The sequence below is a fragment of the Castor canadensis genome, chromosome 8 (assembly GCF_047511655.1).
Source record: "Castor canadensis chromosome 8, mCasCan1.hap1v2, whole genome shotgun sequence".
Taxonomy (NCBI): Eukaryota; Metazoa; Chordata; class Mammalia; order Rodentia; family Castoridae; genus Castor; species Castor canadensis.
Genome location: NC_133393.1, coordinates 132,882,354 through 132,901,107, shown reverse-complemented (window position 1 = coordinate 132,901,107; position 18,754 = coordinate 132,882,354). Strand labels below are relative to the sequence as shown.

The 18,754-nt window shown below is 34.9% G+C and overlaps 1 protein-coding gene across 9 annotated transcripts in view; it reads right to left on the bottom strand.

The window, feature by feature from the left end:
- The window catches only part of Vezt (vezatin, adherens junctions transmembrane protein), a 66,865-nt gene that overhangs the window by 33,774 nt on the left and 14,337 nt on the right, over nucleotides 1–18,754 (bottom strand). For 5 of the 9 annotated variants that reach the window (XM_020158127.2, XM_020158128.2, XM_074084156.1 and 2 more), the window contains exons 2-4: nucleotides 9,379–9,510; nucleotides 5,334–5,423; nucleotides 846–1,021 (exon numbers count right to left, since the gene is read on the bottom strand). In XM_020158127.2, the coding sequence (XP_020013716.2) occupies nucleotides 846–1,021; nucleotides 5,334–5,423; nucleotides 9,379–9,510 (398 nt within the window). Of the gene's footprint in view, nucleotides 1–845; nucleotides 1,022–4,275; nucleotides 4,314–5,333; nucleotides 5,424–9,378; nucleotides 9,511–18,754 lie in introns of those variants that run through there. The other 4 variants (XM_020158130.2, XM_074084154.1, XM_074084158.1 and 1 more) reach the window with 3 other exon arrangements.

Genomic DNA, 18,754 nt, shown 5'->3' with positions numbered 1-18,754 from the left:
ATAAATTCTAATAGGAAGAGGACACTAACAGTTCTTTATATATAATCCCTTTTTACTATTTCTTCTTTTTTTTTTAAAACAGATTATGGCCTGGGACTTTTGCATCAGACCCAAATATTTCAAGTGGTTGAAAAGTTTAAGGATAGTTTTCGTTTGGTTGTTGTTTTCTTTTGAGACAGCATTTTACTATGTTGCCCAGACTGGCCTCTTACTCCTGGGCTCCAACGACTCTTCTGCCTTAGCCTCCGAAGCAAGTTTCAGGGTAGGTGAAATCATTAATTATGTTTCATATGATCTCTTCTCAGCCAACAGGCCAATAGTCGACATGGAGGTGTCTCAACCTATCCTTAGTGTCTCTATAAGGTGGCTATAATATAATCTGTTGGTTATAAAGAAACAAAGAATTGGCTAGGTTTGTGCATACATGTACGGTTAGGAGAATCCTTTTGGCACATCTATACCTATTTGCTGGGTTCCTGAGGTCAGTACTAATTTTATTGAGTTGGAAGTATATAGTAATCAAATTGGATTTTTTTTCCCTCAACTTCATTTTAATTTGTGTTGTCTTTCTTTTTATTTTATTTATTTTGGTAGTTCTGGAGTTGAACTCAGGGCCTCATGCTTGCTGGGCAGATGCTCTATCACTTGAGCCATTCTGCCTAGACTGTGTTTACTTCAGAGAGGCTTTTTTTTTTTTTTTAAACTCTGGTGTATCATTCCATTCATTGCCATATGAAACATAGGAATGTTTATAATGTCTTTACAATGGAGAACAAGATGATAAATTTCTTCTGAAAATACTTTATTTGTAAACAGTCAAAGGATAGATGTTTTCTGGACAGTACCAAATATTAGGGGTTGCCAGGGAGCAGAGTGTTGGAAGGTGTCCATTTTCCTGTTGTTGAGGCTGCCCTGCAGACAGGATACTGGGATCAAGTAGCTCAATTAGCTCCACATCCTCTTGTAACAGGACTTCCTGTTGCAGGATGGTACGCAGTGAGTCAAGTCGGAATCCAGTATCCTTGGCATTAAAATATAGGAAAAGAGGTATTAATACATAAACAATATTGTATTAAATGCTAAGCTCCTAATGTATAATATTTAGGTGTTTATTTTCAGTATATACTCCAAGAAGAAACAATAGATCAATCTATCTTTAGTGTGATAAATGGGGTTTTATCTTCACTATAAGTGTGAAACAATAAAGATTGAGGTAGACATTATTAAGCTGCCAGATGTGAAAAGTAAATTTTTAATAATGAGATATAATTACAGATTAATTAACCTATCTACTTATGTCTACTTAGCTAAGCTATTGGGATGCAATGTGGAAAATATAATCCATTGAAAACATAACATAAAAAATGCAGATTCTGAATACTATAACAATATAGTTAATACCTAAGAATTATACCAGTGGGGTAAAGGCCTTCTAAAAATGAACACTCAGATATTTAAAAGTATATCATAGTGGTATATACGAAACCACACTATCATTTCCATAACACTTTATAGTTTACAAAATGCTTTCACATACACCAGCTCATTTATGTCTTCCTCTCTTCCTTCTGTCTGTCAAGGAATAGCTTCTATGAGCCAGGCACCACACTTGACACCAAAGACACACATACACACACACCACCTAAATAAGACGTACAAGTCTTTTTCCTTCCTTCTTCCCTCCCTCCCTCCCTCTCTTCCTTCCTTCCTCTCTCCCTTTTTCTCTCCCTTCCTTCCCTTCCTTCTTTTTTTTCCTTTTTGCAGGGCTGAAAATCAAACTCAAGGTCTCACACATGCCAGGCAAGTGCTCTACCACTGAGCCACATTCCATCCCTTAAGTCTTTACATTAAAGAGTTCTAATTTAATGGAGAAAAACAAAAAAGCAAATGGTTAAAATATAACATAGCAAAGGAGTCTGATGAGGTGGGTGCTATGAAAATGGCACAGAAGGACCAAATTTAAAGTTAGAGAAAGTAAAAGAGTTACTCTTAAAGCATGAGCAAGACCTGACCTGATGGAAGAGGTGGAAGGGTGGGAGGGAGGATAAAAGCCTTTCTAATTTGGGAAAGTACAAGTCATTGGATATTAGCTGTACGTAAAATGCACACGGTGGAAAGATGAGAGACGAGGTAGTAGTATTAGGGCAGATGACATTAATTCTCACAGCAACTCTGTGACATACATTATCCTCCTCTTCTCCATTTTTTGGAGGAGAAAACTGAAGCTGAAAGGGATTAAGTAACTTCCCAGAATTCTAATTGCTAACTCTAATAAATCTTTGGTAGTTTTTAATTTTTTAAAAATTTTATTTATTTAATTTATTTTGAGACAGAGTATCACTGTGTACCTCAGACTGGCCTGGAACTCATGATCTTTCTGCCTCAGTCTTCTGAGTGCTGGGATTACAAGTGTGTACCTTCATTCTTAAGTTTATTTTTTAACTGATACATAAGAACATAAAAATTGTTCTTATATTAATGAGGTCCCATGTAATGTTTCAAAACATAAATGCATTACATAATGTTTAAATCAGGTTAAACATATCCATCTCTTCAAACATTTATCATTTTTTTCTCTTTTTTGGTGCTATTGAGGTTTGAACTCAAGGCCTCATTCTTGCTAGGCAGGTGCCCTTACTGCTTGAACCACCCCACCAGCCCTTTTTTGTGTTGGATATTTTGATGATAGGGTCTTACAAACTATTTGCCCAGGCTGGCCTTGAACCTCAGTCCTCCTGATCTCTGCCTCTTCAGTAGCAAGGATTATAGGCATGAGAAACTGGTGCCCAGCCATTTGTCATTTCTTCATGCGAAAATCTTCAAAATCCTTTCTTCTAGCTTTTGTACAATAATTATTGGTATCTGGTGTGCAAAAGCACACCAGAACTTCTTGCTACTAGCTAACTAGAACTTAGTATCCCTTGATTACTTGTATATTTGAGAGCTCTATGCTGAGTGGGGTACTATGTAACTGGGCTCATTCTCAACAAGTTTGCGTGCTCAGACTTGGTAACTAGGCTTATATATTGTTCCACAATTTAAGCAAGTTAGTAACTTCTCTGTGTCAGTTTCTTCATCTTAAAAATGGGGATAATAACAGTACCTGACACTTCATAGGATTGTTGTGTGGATTAAGTAAGTCAACATCTGCAAAATACTAAAAGTATATGGCAAACAGTACCATACAAGAGTTATCTGATAATGTTGTACATATGAAATAAATTTTTTTAAAAAGCACACAGTGAACATAATAGAACACTCACAGAATATAAACAGGTAATTATTATTTGGTTGATGAAGAAAATTAGAGATCCAATAAGGGTTAAGGTTTTGGAAAAGACTTGAAGAAAAGCTAGAGTTGCTTACTGAAAATATTCCAATAGACTGAGAGAAAAATGCAAAGAATTCCACGATAGTATAATGGCATGAATACCACATTCTCAGTAAGTATGGAATAAACGAAAAGAAAGACTAGATTCATGGATAAAAATATAGGTGGGCAAGTTGGAAAGGTAGGCTAGGGCCAAATTAGGCAGACTTTTTAGTGCTGAAGTGAATGTAGACTTGAGTTGATAGATAATGGAGACCTTTTTTCATATCTAAATAGGGGAACGTCATCAGAAAGTAACTTAGGAAGATTTCTCTTGAATTGAATAAAGGCTATGAGAAGATGCAGATAAAGAGCAAAGAGATTTCTATTTTTTTTTGTATGGACAGAGAAGGGAACTTATTCATGTGTCTATCTTACACACTTTTCAGTATCATAGGCTATTCCATAATACTGATATGAGGATCAAATAAGATAATGTGTTCAGTAGTCTAAAAAATGCCCAAAAAGTGCTATTACCACTAACAACATAATCACTATAATATAATCTTTTTAAATCTTTAAGGATTGTAAAAACGAATACTAGTAAAATGTTCAAATATCATGGAGTAATTACAATTGGTTTTATAAAAGGTCAGAGGGCCTGCTTCAATTACTGAATAGCTAACAAATTTTGAGTATGTCACAGTCAAGGGGGAAAAGTCAAGCAATGTCATACTAGACGCCAACTGGGTGACTTCTTGTTCAATTATTAGCAATGTTATGATTATGTATTCCTATAATTCTCCATAATACAGGCACAAAAGGGAAGCATACAGAGGCAGGCACTTTATGGTGAAACATGACAAGAAATATGTGGTCAACAACAACATATATAGAATGAAAATATCAGGCTATGCAGACGATGATCAAACCCAGAAAAATGTAAATGGATCCATGTACCTTACCATAGTCCTAGTATCACTGAAGAATGAGATGGCTCCACCTAGATAAAGATGATAGTCTACATAGATGACAAGACACATCTTCTACAAGGATAAAACTTGGAACAGAGAACTTGAAAATTTGGATTACTATTTAGTCAAAAAATAATACTCAAGCCAGAGTAGTATGTTTTAGAGGAAAGTGCATAGGCTTTGGAACCAGGAGACCTGGGTTTAAATTCTTCTTCTATCATTGCCTAGCTAGATATTCTTAGAGAATCCACTTAAGTTGCTAAATCAAACTGAGCTAACAATGTGAACCTTGGCTTTCTCACTGGTAAAATATACTAAACTTTTTAGGACTGTTTGCAGTATCAAACAAAAATGTGAAAGCACTTTGTAAAGTATTCCTTTACAAATGTTAAGTTAAAAAGATGATCATTGTTAGGCTTATAGGCCAGAGATAATCCTGAAACCTGCTTACTTGTAATTTGATTATTCTTTCTGGGACCCATGAGAACTTTACAACTTGAACTACACTATATGGATTTTAATGTTTTTAGGTTTGTAAGAAGATTGAAGTATGTCTCTTTTGAGGTCATGGGTACATTACATACAGATATATTACATATATATAGGTAATACAAATATATTACAACAGAGATTAGGGGAGAAGAAAGAAAGCCTTTCAGGAATCACAAAGAACCTCAATGTTGACTATTTTAAGTCTCTGGGAATTTTGTGACTTATCAATTTCCTCAAGACTGAGCTGATTGCACTAATAGATATATTCCTTTTCCTAAAAAGAATACCTGTCAATGGAGGAAGATGGCAACAATAAATTAGTAGTATAACAAACAAGCTTTCAATAATGACCAGAATATTACATTCTAAGTTGTTAATAACCTTTTTTAAGAGTTATGAACAACACCACTAAGCCCAAATTAAAAGGTCCCAAGTTATTATTATAGAATTTCCAGTAAAAATGAATCATTGCCTGAAATCAAATTCCAATTTATCAGTTCTTTCACTAATAAACTGAGCCCTGAAAAGCGACAAAATGAAGTAAAGTGAACACTCACCAACTTGTGAAGTAACTCATCCTTCTTATTGCACTGAGAAAAAAAAATCCAACCTTTGATGGCTTCTGCAAGTTTTAACAGGATTCCTCGCTAAAGGAGATGAACGATATTGTCTAGGATTATTAATACAATACACCCAAAAATGCAGAAAATGTCAATAACTTACCTCTAATTAGTCATAATTTTATCAGAAAAAAGGAGAAAAATCATCCATGTTATACACTTTGTCAGTATGTTGCAGTCTCCTTATTTGTAAACAGAATCATGTGGAGATTTCAGTCAGGAATATGTTTCTAGGCCCCTAAACTAGAGTCTAATTCAAAAGATTTGGATTAAGGCCCAGAAATCTGGCTCTTAAAAAGTAGGTAGAAATCATCCTGATGTTGCCCATTTATCTTGGGAACATTATATACTATCTGTGTCAACATGTTAGTGGTATTTATTTCAGAAAGAAAAACAGGATGCTACAAGTTTTCAAATATTAGAACCATTTAATTCTACAAAACTATGGTAGAAAAATATTTTAATCATTTCAGAAAAATTGTCACATACTGAATCAACAAAGAAGGGAAGCCACTTCAGGCAAGGGAACTGGATAAGCAAAGAAGAGAACCATGGAAGCACATCCATGAGGATGGTAGCACAGTTTGGGGGGAATTAGAACCCAAGGGAAGAAGGGATTATTAAGAAAGTTAAAATGGTATACTGACCACCACAATTACATTCAATTTTTATGTATCAGTTAGGGTGGAAAAAAGAAAGGCAGAGCTGCGGGTATAGCTCAGTTGCAGAGTGTGTGCTTAGCATTTTGGGAGGCCCAGGAATTAAACCCAAGCACAAAAAAGAAAAGGACACAGAAAAAAACAAACAACAACAACAACAACAATAACAAAAAGCCCCTGCTTTCTTAAAACTTGATTATTCCTTCTGAGACCCATGAGAATTTTATAACATGAATGTTTTAGCTATACTATATGGCTTTTATATTGTTAGGTTATGAGAAGATTGAAGTATGCCTCCTTTAAGGTGATGGATCAAGCAACAGATATATTACAACGGAGACTAGGAAGAAAGCCTTATAGAAACTACAAAGATCCTCAAGGTTGACTATTTAAGTTTCTGGGAAATTTTCTAACTTATCAGTTCCCCAACATTGAATTGATTACACTAACAGATACATTCCTTTCCTACAAGAGATAGGTTTTAAAGGAACTTGGTCTTCTATGCCGTAATAGCCAAGACTTTATCCTATAAGTTATGAGGAGCCATCAAAGATTTTCATGCAAGGAACCAAAACACTAAGTCAGCATGTTAGAAACATGTAATGTGCAGTCTGTACTGGCAGAGAATGATTGTAGCATGATTAGGAGGGTATTAAATAGTCTAGATAGGAGTAGAGGTATGGCTTAAGTGGTAGAATACCTCCTTTGCAAGTGTGAAGCCCTGAGTTTAAACCCCAGTGCCACCACCAAAAAAAAAAAACCAAAAAAACAAAATCCAAATAAATAAAGGCCTGAAGTAGGTAATGAATGCAAAAAATAGTAATGAATAAGGGTTAGATTAAGAGACATAGAAGTTGATTTGATGTATCCCTTAGTGACCAAAGCAATGCAGGAGTAACAGGAAATGGTAAGATAACTGAGAGGGCAGTAATTTGGGAAAATAGAAAGAATACGTTTTGTATGTTTGTTTTGGCAGTGCTGAGGAAAGAAAAGAAGTCCTGTTTTGGACATGCTGAATCTGAGCTTCTTAGGGCACCTTCAGGTAAAAATGTCTATTGAGCATCTGGAACTCAGCAAAGCCAAAGAAGGAAAGAAAGCAAATGAAATTACTTAAGAGAAGAAAGACCAAGAAGAGAAGAGGCCTGCTGCTAAAATCTCATGAAAGGAACATGAAAAGAAGCCAGAAAAAAGAACAGGGTGAATATTCATGGTAGGAATACTATGACAGACTACTTACTAATTACTTACTAATCATATGAAAAAAAATTTTTAGAAAGAAGTCAATTACTGCTTTGAAGTGCTTATCAATAATTCACATATATTTTTCAAAATGCTTTCCAAAGAAAATAATTGATACTTCACTCTTTGAAGAGAATTTTGGGAACAATTCTAAAAATATATTCCCTGAGAATAAGCTAGATAATTCAACAAATCTTTCTCAATTTTTGCTGCCCCTAGATTTAGGGGAAAAAAACATGAAATTTGAGGCATATGGTAATTTTTAAAAAACTAAATGATTCAGTTTTTTTTCATTAGCATCTTAAAAGAAACAAAAAAGAGAGATTAGGTAGCAGAGCCAGGAGAGCTCCCTAAATAAGGACAGAAAGATGAGAGGCAGATAGGGCTTAAGAAGCCCTCTGGGCAGAGGGAGGCAGCACTCTCTGGAGGTGGGCCTGGGCCCAAGGGTGTTCCAGGATCTGAGCCAAAGGCAGCCAACTTGGAGGGCTGGTACCTAAAAAGCGTAGAGAGCAAGTCCTTGGCCCACAGAAGCATTGATGGGAATTGACCTATGGTACTTTCAAAAAATATCCTCCAAAATGACCCAAACATTGTACGCACATATGAATACATATTTTCATTCATATGAAAAAAAAAAAGAAAAAAAATATCCTCTAGTTATACTTTTCATTGTCTCTCAATTTTGGAGGGGATGAAACTTTAAGCTCTCATTTAGCTTATTTACAAACTACCATTTTTATAAATAAAAGTATTTGTCATAAATGTGAAGGAGAAAGCATCTACAAAATCCAAGTTTATACTAACACAAACTAGAAGTCAATACCCATCTCCTGCCTGAAGATTATTCCTAAACCACTCTTTGTCTTATGTTACTAAGTAATCTCACATCCAAGTGTTAGTCTACAAATAAGCCTATAGATAAATCTTTAGGTTTGGCTTTCAAACCCCTCCCCAAGAGCATCTGCTCTCAAAAGAGGAGGGGAAAGAAAGGGCAAATATAAAGAACTAGCAAAAATGGTTCTGATCCATGTGAGCACTAATTTCCCAAGCTCCCACTTTCTAAGTGGTAGTCAAAAACAATTTCTGTAGTGAGTACTTTGCTTTTGCAAAAGGGCCAGCTTAGTTACCTCACATTTCTCACATCTGAGGTGTTCAACTCAGAAGACCAGGAGAGAAGATCTTTGGGCAGTCCCATGCTTTCCCTTCCTATCACAATGGAGTAAGTGACTACTTGTAAACTTCAAGTGCCTCCTCCCAATAGTAAATGAGGTTTTAATAAAACACTAACTTAATGAGAATTATCAAAGAGTGAGGGAATCTGGCCAGTTTTTTCTATTAAATTAAAATTCCTCTGAATAAAATGGAAATGTTACTAGGATATTTTATTTTAGTAAATATGGCTAATAGGACATAAGTGAATCTAGTAAATGCATTTTACAAGGTATAACTAATGGAGCTTCTTCCAGTTTCTTAGCTTTACATGCTGTATATCAACTATGAGATATTTACTGTATAAAAGTACACATTACTATAGATAATAAAAGGCATCAGAAGTTGAGGTAAATAAGTTACTCCATCATATACCTTTGAAGATGTGTTTAAGAAATATCTTGTCAATTTGCTTTCTCATAATTTGTGCTATCTTTTAAAAAAGATTTAAAGAACATTCCAGTTAATGAGGAAGACTACTAGTTGTGTTCCATTAAAGTTTTATTATATTTTTCTGGTCTCCTGTAGATAATTTCAATATTTAAAGAAATAAGATACTTTAATCACAACCAGTTTTAACCCTTTTTTTTCTGGTATTGAAGTTTGAACTCAGGACTTCCTGCTTGCTAGGCACCACCATTTTTATTTCCTTACTTTATATAAATGACTCACAAAAAAGTCCAGAATAGCAGTAAGGATGATGTTTATCTAAATAGACAATTTAGTACTACTAATGAAATAAAGTCTTACAGTGTAAGACTGGAGGTGTTTATGCGGCATTTTTTTGTTTGTGTTTGCAAGGTGAAAGGAAAAAGCAGTTTAAACAGTAAGAACAAAAGATTAAGCTTTTTATAAAAATGAGCATGCTTTCTTACTTTTGGAAGGACTCTTGTAGGAGGCTTTTGTTGTTCCTCTGTTGTACATTTTTCTGGTTTTGGTGGCAAAGAAGAACATATTTCAAAATCTGTATGTCCCAAATCCTGTAGGTACTGGTAAAGTGGAGAATTCTGAAAGAGACATAGAAAATGAAGCAAATTTCAAGATCATTATGATTTCAAAAGTTTTAAAGGCCAAATTTAATATCAAACTTCACTATCATGACAAGTATGTCTAAATTCATAAGGCTTCTTCTATGAGAATTGAATGATATGTTAAAGAAACTGGCATTTAATATCAATAAATCAACAAACATTCAACAGAGGAACCCAAAAAAGGAAAAACTCTAAATAAAAAACATTTTTTTTGAGCGAGTACTAGCAAGTAAAAATGAATTTAGGAATATAAATAGATTTGTTAAGCAATTTCTTTGCTCAAATTTTTGTAGTCTTAAAGTAGCCTGCTTCAAAATAGGCAATGCTGGCTATAGATAGCACCTAGGAGGGCCTACAGTGACAAACAGCTATTACATGAAGCCAAGAAAAATTAAACGACGATTATATCCTTAGTTATAATCTTGTACTGTATCATATTCATTAATTCACTTAACACTAATACGTATTACCTACTATATGCTTAGTAATGCAAATAAAACTCTCCAGAAAGTTGCCTTAGATAAGGTATAATTCATATATGAGGATATGACAAATAAGAAACAGTACGGCTGACAAAAGCATTAGAACCCAGTGGTTAAAAACACAAACTTTGAGCAGGGCGTGTGTGGCATACTTGTAATCCTAGCACTAGGGAGGTTGAGGCAGGAGGCCTCAATACCTGGGCCCAGGAATTTGAGGCCAACCAGGGTTACATGTCTCAAAACAAAAGTACAACACACACACACACAAGGAGAAGTATAGGTTCAAATCTCAACTCTGCAGCTTACTAGCTAAGTAGCCTATGGCAAGTTACAAACATTCTGTGCTTCAGTTACCTCATCTAAAAAGAGGAATACTAACACTTAGTTTATAGAGTTCTTACAAAAAATAAATTAACACAAAGTGCTTACAACAGTCCCTGGCACATAGTAAATACTCACTTTATATACTGCAACTTTTTATAAGCTACTAGAAAGAGCACAGGTTTAGAAATAGACCAGAAAAATATCACCCCAATTCTATAAAAAAGAAATACACTATTTGGCCAAGTGCCAGTGGCTCATGTCTAATCCTAGCTACTCAGGAGGCAGAAATTATGCAGATCACAGTTTGAGGCCACTCTGGGCAAATAGTTCATGAGACCCTATCTCACAAATACCCAGCACAAAAAAAGGGCTGGTGGAGTGGCTCAAGTGGTAGAGCACCTGCCTAGCAAGTGTGAGACCATGAGTTCAAACCCCAGTACTGTCAGTTTACTATATGTATAAATACACTGTTATTCTTGGATGAAAATCTATTAGGAAACTCATTTTGGATAAAGAGCAAACATTAATTTTAACTTTTAACTGTTTCTAAAATGCAAAATTGGTGACATATTTAAAAATAAACCTTGATTCCATTCAATGAAACTCTGAATCTTCAGAAGGACTGTATTTAGGTACGGTAAAACAATAAAATTAGAAACAGAGTTGTCAACTATATTGAGCAACAGAGAAAAAGTCTCCAAAACTCTGTTTCTTCAGGAATAGCAAGGGATTGCAACTTGGAATGCTCATATGCCTTGGTGGACTACAGGTACATGCAAAGGGTTGGGACAAGGGAAGAACTTTAAGGGCAAAAAGGCAAAGACCATTAAAGTTTTAAAACAACAACCACTGATGATAGGGGCTGATCATAGGAGGTGCAGTTTGTTCACTGGTGCCAGCAGACTCTTCATAAAAGTGGTGTAACTGGAAAATGCTGGCTTAGAAATGTTCTCTGCGGCAGACACCATTACCAGTATACATGAGGGAGGACTCTCCCTTCATGGCCTCCAGGCTCCATTTAGTTGGAGTTTGACATCGGTGACTCTGTTATTTTTATATGGAAAACTTTCACACTGCTAACAAAGTACTTTGCAGCAAAATCTTAGGAATTTTACTTGCATCATCACAACGAACTCTAAAGAGTATAATTATCATCACTATCACTGTTACTATTATTCCCATTTCATAGATGAGAAAACAGATTGATTCAACTATAGTAAAGGATTGATTAATAAATCTGACTTCAAAGTCAACACTCTGAAATAACATTTCTTCATTTAACTACTGAGGAGGATACCAAAACAGCTTATTTGCAGTTTATTACAGAAAAACTGGATGCTTTGGAAAAATGAGAGAAGTATCTAAATTTGGCCTGGATATTTAGGGACTATATCCTTGAATTCAGAAGAATGAAGAAGAGGGACTATCATTGTAGGCTGGTAGCAAACTGCTGGGTATCAACTTGTAAGAACAAGAATAGGAGGGAAATGCCTTCTTTTTAAACTCTTAAGAAAACTAAAAAGTATAAGAAATAATGTTTCTTGTCCCTCTAGCAGATTTTAATTAGTCAACTAATTAATTCATGACAGGGTCTCATTATGTAGCTCAGGCTGGCCTTAAATTCCCAGTCTTCCTGCCTCAAATTCCCTAGTGCTAGGATTACAGGCATGTACCAACACACTCAGCTCCAAGTGGTTAATCTTAGTATCACTTACAATGTATATCAAATATTGTCTTGAATTACTCAGTCTATATTTTCAAGTTGAACTATGAACTCTGCTCTGCCCCCAGGGTGGCAAAAGAACAAGAACACTAGATCATTTGTTTGAATTGACCTTCTGAAAAGTTTATATACTTTTGTTTTTAAGGCAGAACAACCCTTTCTTCAAATGAACTCCCACGAGGAAGAATAATAAATAAGACAGTGGAGTTACTCTAAGTCAGGGTCAGCACATTTTTTTTTTGTAAAAACTCAGCTAGTGAATATTTTAAGCTTTGCAGGCCATCTGATCTGTTGCAACATTCAAGCCCATTGCTATAATATGACTGTGGTAAAAGACAATAAATACATAAACCCATGTACAGTTATGTCACGATAAAGTTTTATTTACACACAATGAAGTTTTAACTATAATTTTCATGTCACATATCATTATTTTGGTATTTGCTCACCCATTTAAAAATGTAAGAAACATCCTTTGCTCATCAGTCATGCAAAAATTGGGGAGCGAGAATCTAGTGCAATCTGCCTTAATTTACTGACTCATTTTTAATTAAAGGCTGTAATTAAGGACGCACTCTTGACTGCTGTTCTCTGAGAAGAGGCTTGCAAGGTAGAGGACTTATTTGGACTCTGAAACCCTTTTTTACTGCATACATAGCTGATGCTCCGTTGGCACTGACCCCAATAATGTCTCCCTTTTCCAGTTTAGGTCACAGCTCACCAAATGGAAATCACAAAATGGAATATGTGTAGCATTTTGTAAAAACAAGAAATAATGAATACTCTTGTGTAGATGGGTTCTGCACACAAACTAAGCACATGCATGCTCAGTTTGAGTCACTGTAACCTAGAACACTCACTATTTCACACTTCGCAAAAGCAGCAGCATCGTTCCTTATAAACCATAACGAACGCCCAACGATCTGACTTATTCCACTTTTTTCCCAACAGAAAACATCTCATCAATTTTTTGGCTGGCTTCAAAGATGTGACACATCCATTTGTGCTATGTAACTATAAAAGTGGCCTTGGTGGTTTTGGTTTCTTCCTTACTTTTAGTGACAGATTTTATTCCCTTCATCTTAGGCAGCACTGTTTTTAGATCTGGAAAATCTGGCTTGCCAACTGGATTGCTATGGCTTTATGTATTAAGTATTTGACAAAGGCTCACAGAAGACAACATTTGTACTGGAGATGAATGTACTGCAGGTCCAATAAAATGTAATTTCTAGACATCTACATTTGCAGTTTTCTATTTTTGGCTGTTAGTGCAAATCATATTACTTCCCAGTACCTATAAACCTAGGTATAGCATGAACACTAACGCTCTATTCATTATGCTATATTCTGAATTATGGTATTTATTTTACTGTTTTATTTCTATTTTTATACTTCATCAACTTTTGAGCCAAAAGAAAATTTAAAGTTTAAGCAACAAAACACAAATGAAAACAAATATTTAAATGACTATCAGCTGAGACGAACTGACCAAGATATTGTAGTATATGAGCAATTTTTAACAACACAAGAGTATTTTGGTGAAGTTATTACTTTACATTAATTCTTTAAAAATGTCTGAGGACAAAATTTCTACCACCTTTTCTCTGAAACTGCCAAATAACCTGCATATTGCTTGATGGGTCTCAGGAAACCAAATCTTTACCAGAGATTCTCAGATCTTTTGGCTTCAAGACCCCTTATGGTCTTAAAAATTATAGGGGACCCCAAAGACCTTTGTATAGATACATGCCGACATTTATGTCATTAATTAAAAGTGAAAAAAAATGAAGCTATCCATTATTTTACTTAAAAAGAGCAAAATGAAAAAAGAATTATTATAAGATTGTTAGAATCTTTTATCTGTTTCTACATTCAGTGTATTGTAGTTTGTTGGGTTTTTGTTTATGTTTTGCAACTTGTTGGGTGAAGTATACAAAAGATAGCCATACCAAAATTTGAAAAGAGATAGTTCTGAGAAGGTTTATTTATTATTTTTTGTATGTTTTATATATATACACATATATATATATTTGCCAGGGACTGAACCCAGGGCCTTGTGCATGCTAAGCTGCACTCTACCACTAGCTATACCCCCAGTCATGGAAAAGATTAATTTTAATATAGAATCTGAAATCTTACTGATGAGCTTTTTGTACTGTACATGAATGAGAGAATGAGAGTGAAAAGGTAAATGATGTCTTAATATTAAAACCTGATCACTCAATGTAAAATAACTTACTTTTTTTTCTTTTATAGCAAGGTAAGGCTCACTATTATTTAGAGGTTTCAGACCATTCAATTAAAAAATTTAAGTAAATATGATGAAAGATCTATTTTTCATATAGTGAGCATTATTACACATTGATGGTAGCTTTAGAAAGGACATTTTTGTGGGGGAATAGGCAAAGTAGGTGGAGTTAGGTAATTTTCTCTATTATAATTTTTCTTCCTTGGTTCAAGCAAAATTGAACCACAAATGTTTTAGTGAAGTTGCTTTTCGAAGAGAAATCATTAGCACTGAACTCAAAGTATAATTCTGAAGTATCAGAGAATGTTATTACTGCCAAAAGAAATATGAGAAACCTCAGACACAGCATGTGGGACTCCTCCTCAGGAAATCCTTGTGGTTCACAATTCCTGTAAATTCTAGCTGACAAAAAACACACAACATAGCATCAGAAAGAATTCTGCTAAATGAAAAATAGCCAAAAGCTTTCGGTTATGCTAAGATTGTTCTGGTGACTGAAACACATTTTTACAAGAAAAATAAACAAAATAGACAAGAAACTCCAAAATATTTGCTGAACAAGAACTTCGAAAGAAAAAAAAAGAAAAAAGAAAAAAAAGGAAGACTCACCCTCCACGCTCTTTTGATTCTAACCCTGATGCATACTTTAGACTCTTTCCCCTATTCTTAAAGAGCTAATCTCACAGCCACATAATCTTTTAGAAAAAGAAGCAATTTATAGTATATAAGAAGTTCAGACTGGCCAATTCTTGTGGCCAAATTCAAATTCTGGTTTCTTAATAACTCCTTATTCTCTTACAGATACCAATGTCTAAGTGCTAACAGCATTCCAGGGAAAAGGTCATTGACTAGAAGAGGGTCAATTGCCATTTATTCATTTATTGCTAACCACACACTTATTGAGTACCCACTATGTGTCAGGCAACAGGACAAATTTAGTAGTTTTTTGACATTAATTTATTTCTGAGGATACACAATAAAAAGATCACTTATTTAATTTATAAGATAAAAGTAAACTCATTTGTTCAATCTCGTGAATTTTTTTTACTGCTTTGCTATTTTTAAGTTAAAAATTTAAACCAAAAGACATAAAATGAGAAAAAACTTCACTCAACCCTTGACCCCTAACCTCTCAAAAAGAGAATAAACATTCTTCAGCTTGGGAATCCTTTCTCCAAAATGTAGTATCTACTTATGTATGAAGGCTATTTAAGCCTTCAAAATCTTTACCCAAGTGGAAATATATTTTATTCATTTCTCTGCACCTGGCTCTTTTCACTTCATATATCATGCAGATCTTTCCCTATTAGGAAATATATGCTACCTTATTTCTACTTAGTGTACTAATAGCACTTCAATTCTATGAATGTGTCATAATTTACCCATTCTCCTATTGTTGGGTGACATGGACTATAAGAGGTATACAGAAATGGAAAAAAACTTAATAAATGCTTAGGTATTAAAATCAAGATGATATGGTTAATGATTAGAAGTGGTAGGCAATAGAGAAACAAGGATGACTCCTAAATTTCTGAGTTAAACAGTTAGGTGGTGCTATTTACTGAAATGGAAGACAATGACAAAGCAACAGTCAAAGAAAAAAAAAAAAAAAAAAAGAGTTTGAAGTGCCTGTGAGGTGGGTGTGGTGGCAGACAACTGTAATCTTAGCACTCAGGAAAACAGGAAGAAGAATCTGGATCTCAAGGTGAGCCTGGGTACATATACAGTGAGACCTTGCCTTAACAACTCAAGGGCTGTGGATGTAGCTCAGTGGTAAAGCACTTGCTTAGCAAGCGCAAGGCCCTGGCTTCAATTCCCAGTACTGAAAAATAAATAAATAAATAAATAAATAAAATAAAGCCTGTGAGATAGCCAATGTTGTAGACCTAAAATGTCTGACAATCAGGAGAGTGGCCTACTGAATGCATAGACTCAAGTTTTTAGCATATAAATATGGTGGAAAGCCCATATGGCATACAAGTATAGAAACATATATAGTCTGTAAAATCAACTATAGTTGACATATAGTTTGGGAAGACAAGAGGCTCCTAAGACAGTGTAAGATATTAGGGAAGACTACAGCCAGAGCTGGAAAATAATAAACATAGTCAACATTTTGTTATTATATGCTAGGCATTGAATTAAGCATGTTTCATAATACTTCATTTAATTCTAAAAACGGCCATCTAGACAGGTAATATTACTCCCATTTTATAGGTGAGAAAACTTAGTTGTAAGAATGTTTAACTTGCTTGAAGTCACGCAACAAAACATGAACCCATCTGCTCTGATTCTAAAGCCCATACTCATAACCATAATATTAAACTGCCTCTGAGAAAAAGGGAGATTCAGAAAAAATAACCAACTTTTCTCTATCAAGTTGGTCATGTACATTATATACGTTAGTCTATAAAGTCCAAAATGCAAGGTACGGTTTTTAATTAAATAATATTTTGTCTCTATTCAAGTTGTTCTAACTCAAATTGTTCCCCTTCCCAGATACCTTTCAGTTTCAGAAACTGCAGCTTTCTTGAATCTGGGGACACAGTACAGTTTTAGGAGTTTTTTTTTTTTTTCTCTTTTCTTTTCCTGTGAATATATTTTGGAGAATGGCAATTCTAAGTACACAGAGAATTGGTGTTTATGATCTACATGTTTTTCTGTTTACTCATCTTTTATTTATTAGCCCAAATAGAAAATAGCAAATGGGAATAATTTAGGCAAAAACTAGAGAGAAATTTTCAGGTATAAACTCAAAGAAAAAAAATAACCAAGCAGACTAATTTAAAAATGTCTCCAAGGGAAAATACAGTCATTGAAGGCATGGGTCTGAGGATCATGGAAACTAAACAAAGGAAAGCAAATGCAGTTGTTCCTCTATGGGTTCCCTACACACAGCTATACTACCAAGGATAAATGCTGGAAAAGAAAGGCAGGGCGTGGCTCAGTGGTAGAGTGCTCACCTAGCACATGAGGCCCTGAACTTAACCCCCAGCAGAAGAAAACAAACAAAACAAAACAAAAACACACCAAAAAATATTTGGAAAAAAAGTAAATATGCACAGGCTTTTTTCTTGTCCATTCACATTGTGTTAGGTATTATAAGTAATCTAGAATGACTTAAAGTATATAGGACAATGTGCATAGGTTATATGCAAATATCACACCATGTTTATATGCAAATATCACACCATTCTACACAAAGGACTCAGGCATCCTCACATTCTGGCATCCACAGGGGACTCTGGAACCAATCTCTTGCAAATACAGAGAGACAATGTAGTCCAGTGATATTTCCCACAAGCTGTGGGGGCCACACGTGGTGAATGTCTGGAAATGGTTTGCTGCCCATTTTGGAGGTTCAATGGAGACAGCAAATCTGTCATCCTGCCCAGATAGACTATTTTTTCTCTCACGCAGATGATCAGCGTAGGTTCTCGACTGTTTGGTTGATTTCCTCCCCACCAATCTCCTCCCAAACAACAGAAGAATCAAACATTTATTAAGTAACCAGACTATCCAGGCAACAATCTGAGATTTTTTTTTTTTGGATGTTAAGGCAAAAACCATCTCTTTATTGCTCTTGGGTTTCTTGGTTATGAGTTTATAGTGTTTTAAAATTATGTACATTCTTGCTTCTCAGAGATCAGGACCCTGTTTTATTTTTCTTATTATGTATTTCCAAACAAATAAATCTCAACTTAAAAAAATTTTATTAGCATATAATATTTGTACAGGGGGACACCTTGTGGTATTTACATATGTGCTTATAATATATCGTAGTTAGATTTACCCCCTTCATAATTCTCTCATTGCCCTCCACTGCTTCTTAGAATAATTTCAACAGGTTTCATTCTTCTATTTTCATATATGAATACAAAATACATTCACCATACTCATCCTCATTCATCTTTTCTTTATGCCCACCCTCCTTCCACTGGTATCCACTCTCAGAGAAGAACTGTTTTACCCTCTTGTCCTCCATTTTTTATTTTTGATGGGACTGAGGTTTGAACTCAGGGCCTCAAGCTTGCTAGGCAGGCAATCTTACTGCTCGAGCCATTCCTTTAGTCCCACATTTTTTTTTTTAAGTGTATATTGATAGTCCAAGGGGGTTTCACCTTGGTACTTCAGGCCTGTATGTATCTTGCTTTAATCAAATACATCCCCCTCATTACTTACTCTTTCTCTATCACCATGATCCCTGAATAATCAACAGCTTGTGGTACAGTATACTATATTCATATGTACATGGGTTGTTTCAATATTTTTCACTCTCTCACATCTTCTTTTCCTCTCCCTCATCCCGTAGTCCCCTCACACAGACTCACTAATACAATATTGTTCTCTCTTAAAAAAAAATGCATCTATCTATATGATCATACACATATTTATATATACATTTAACTCACATGAGAGAAAACATGTGACCTTCGACTGTTT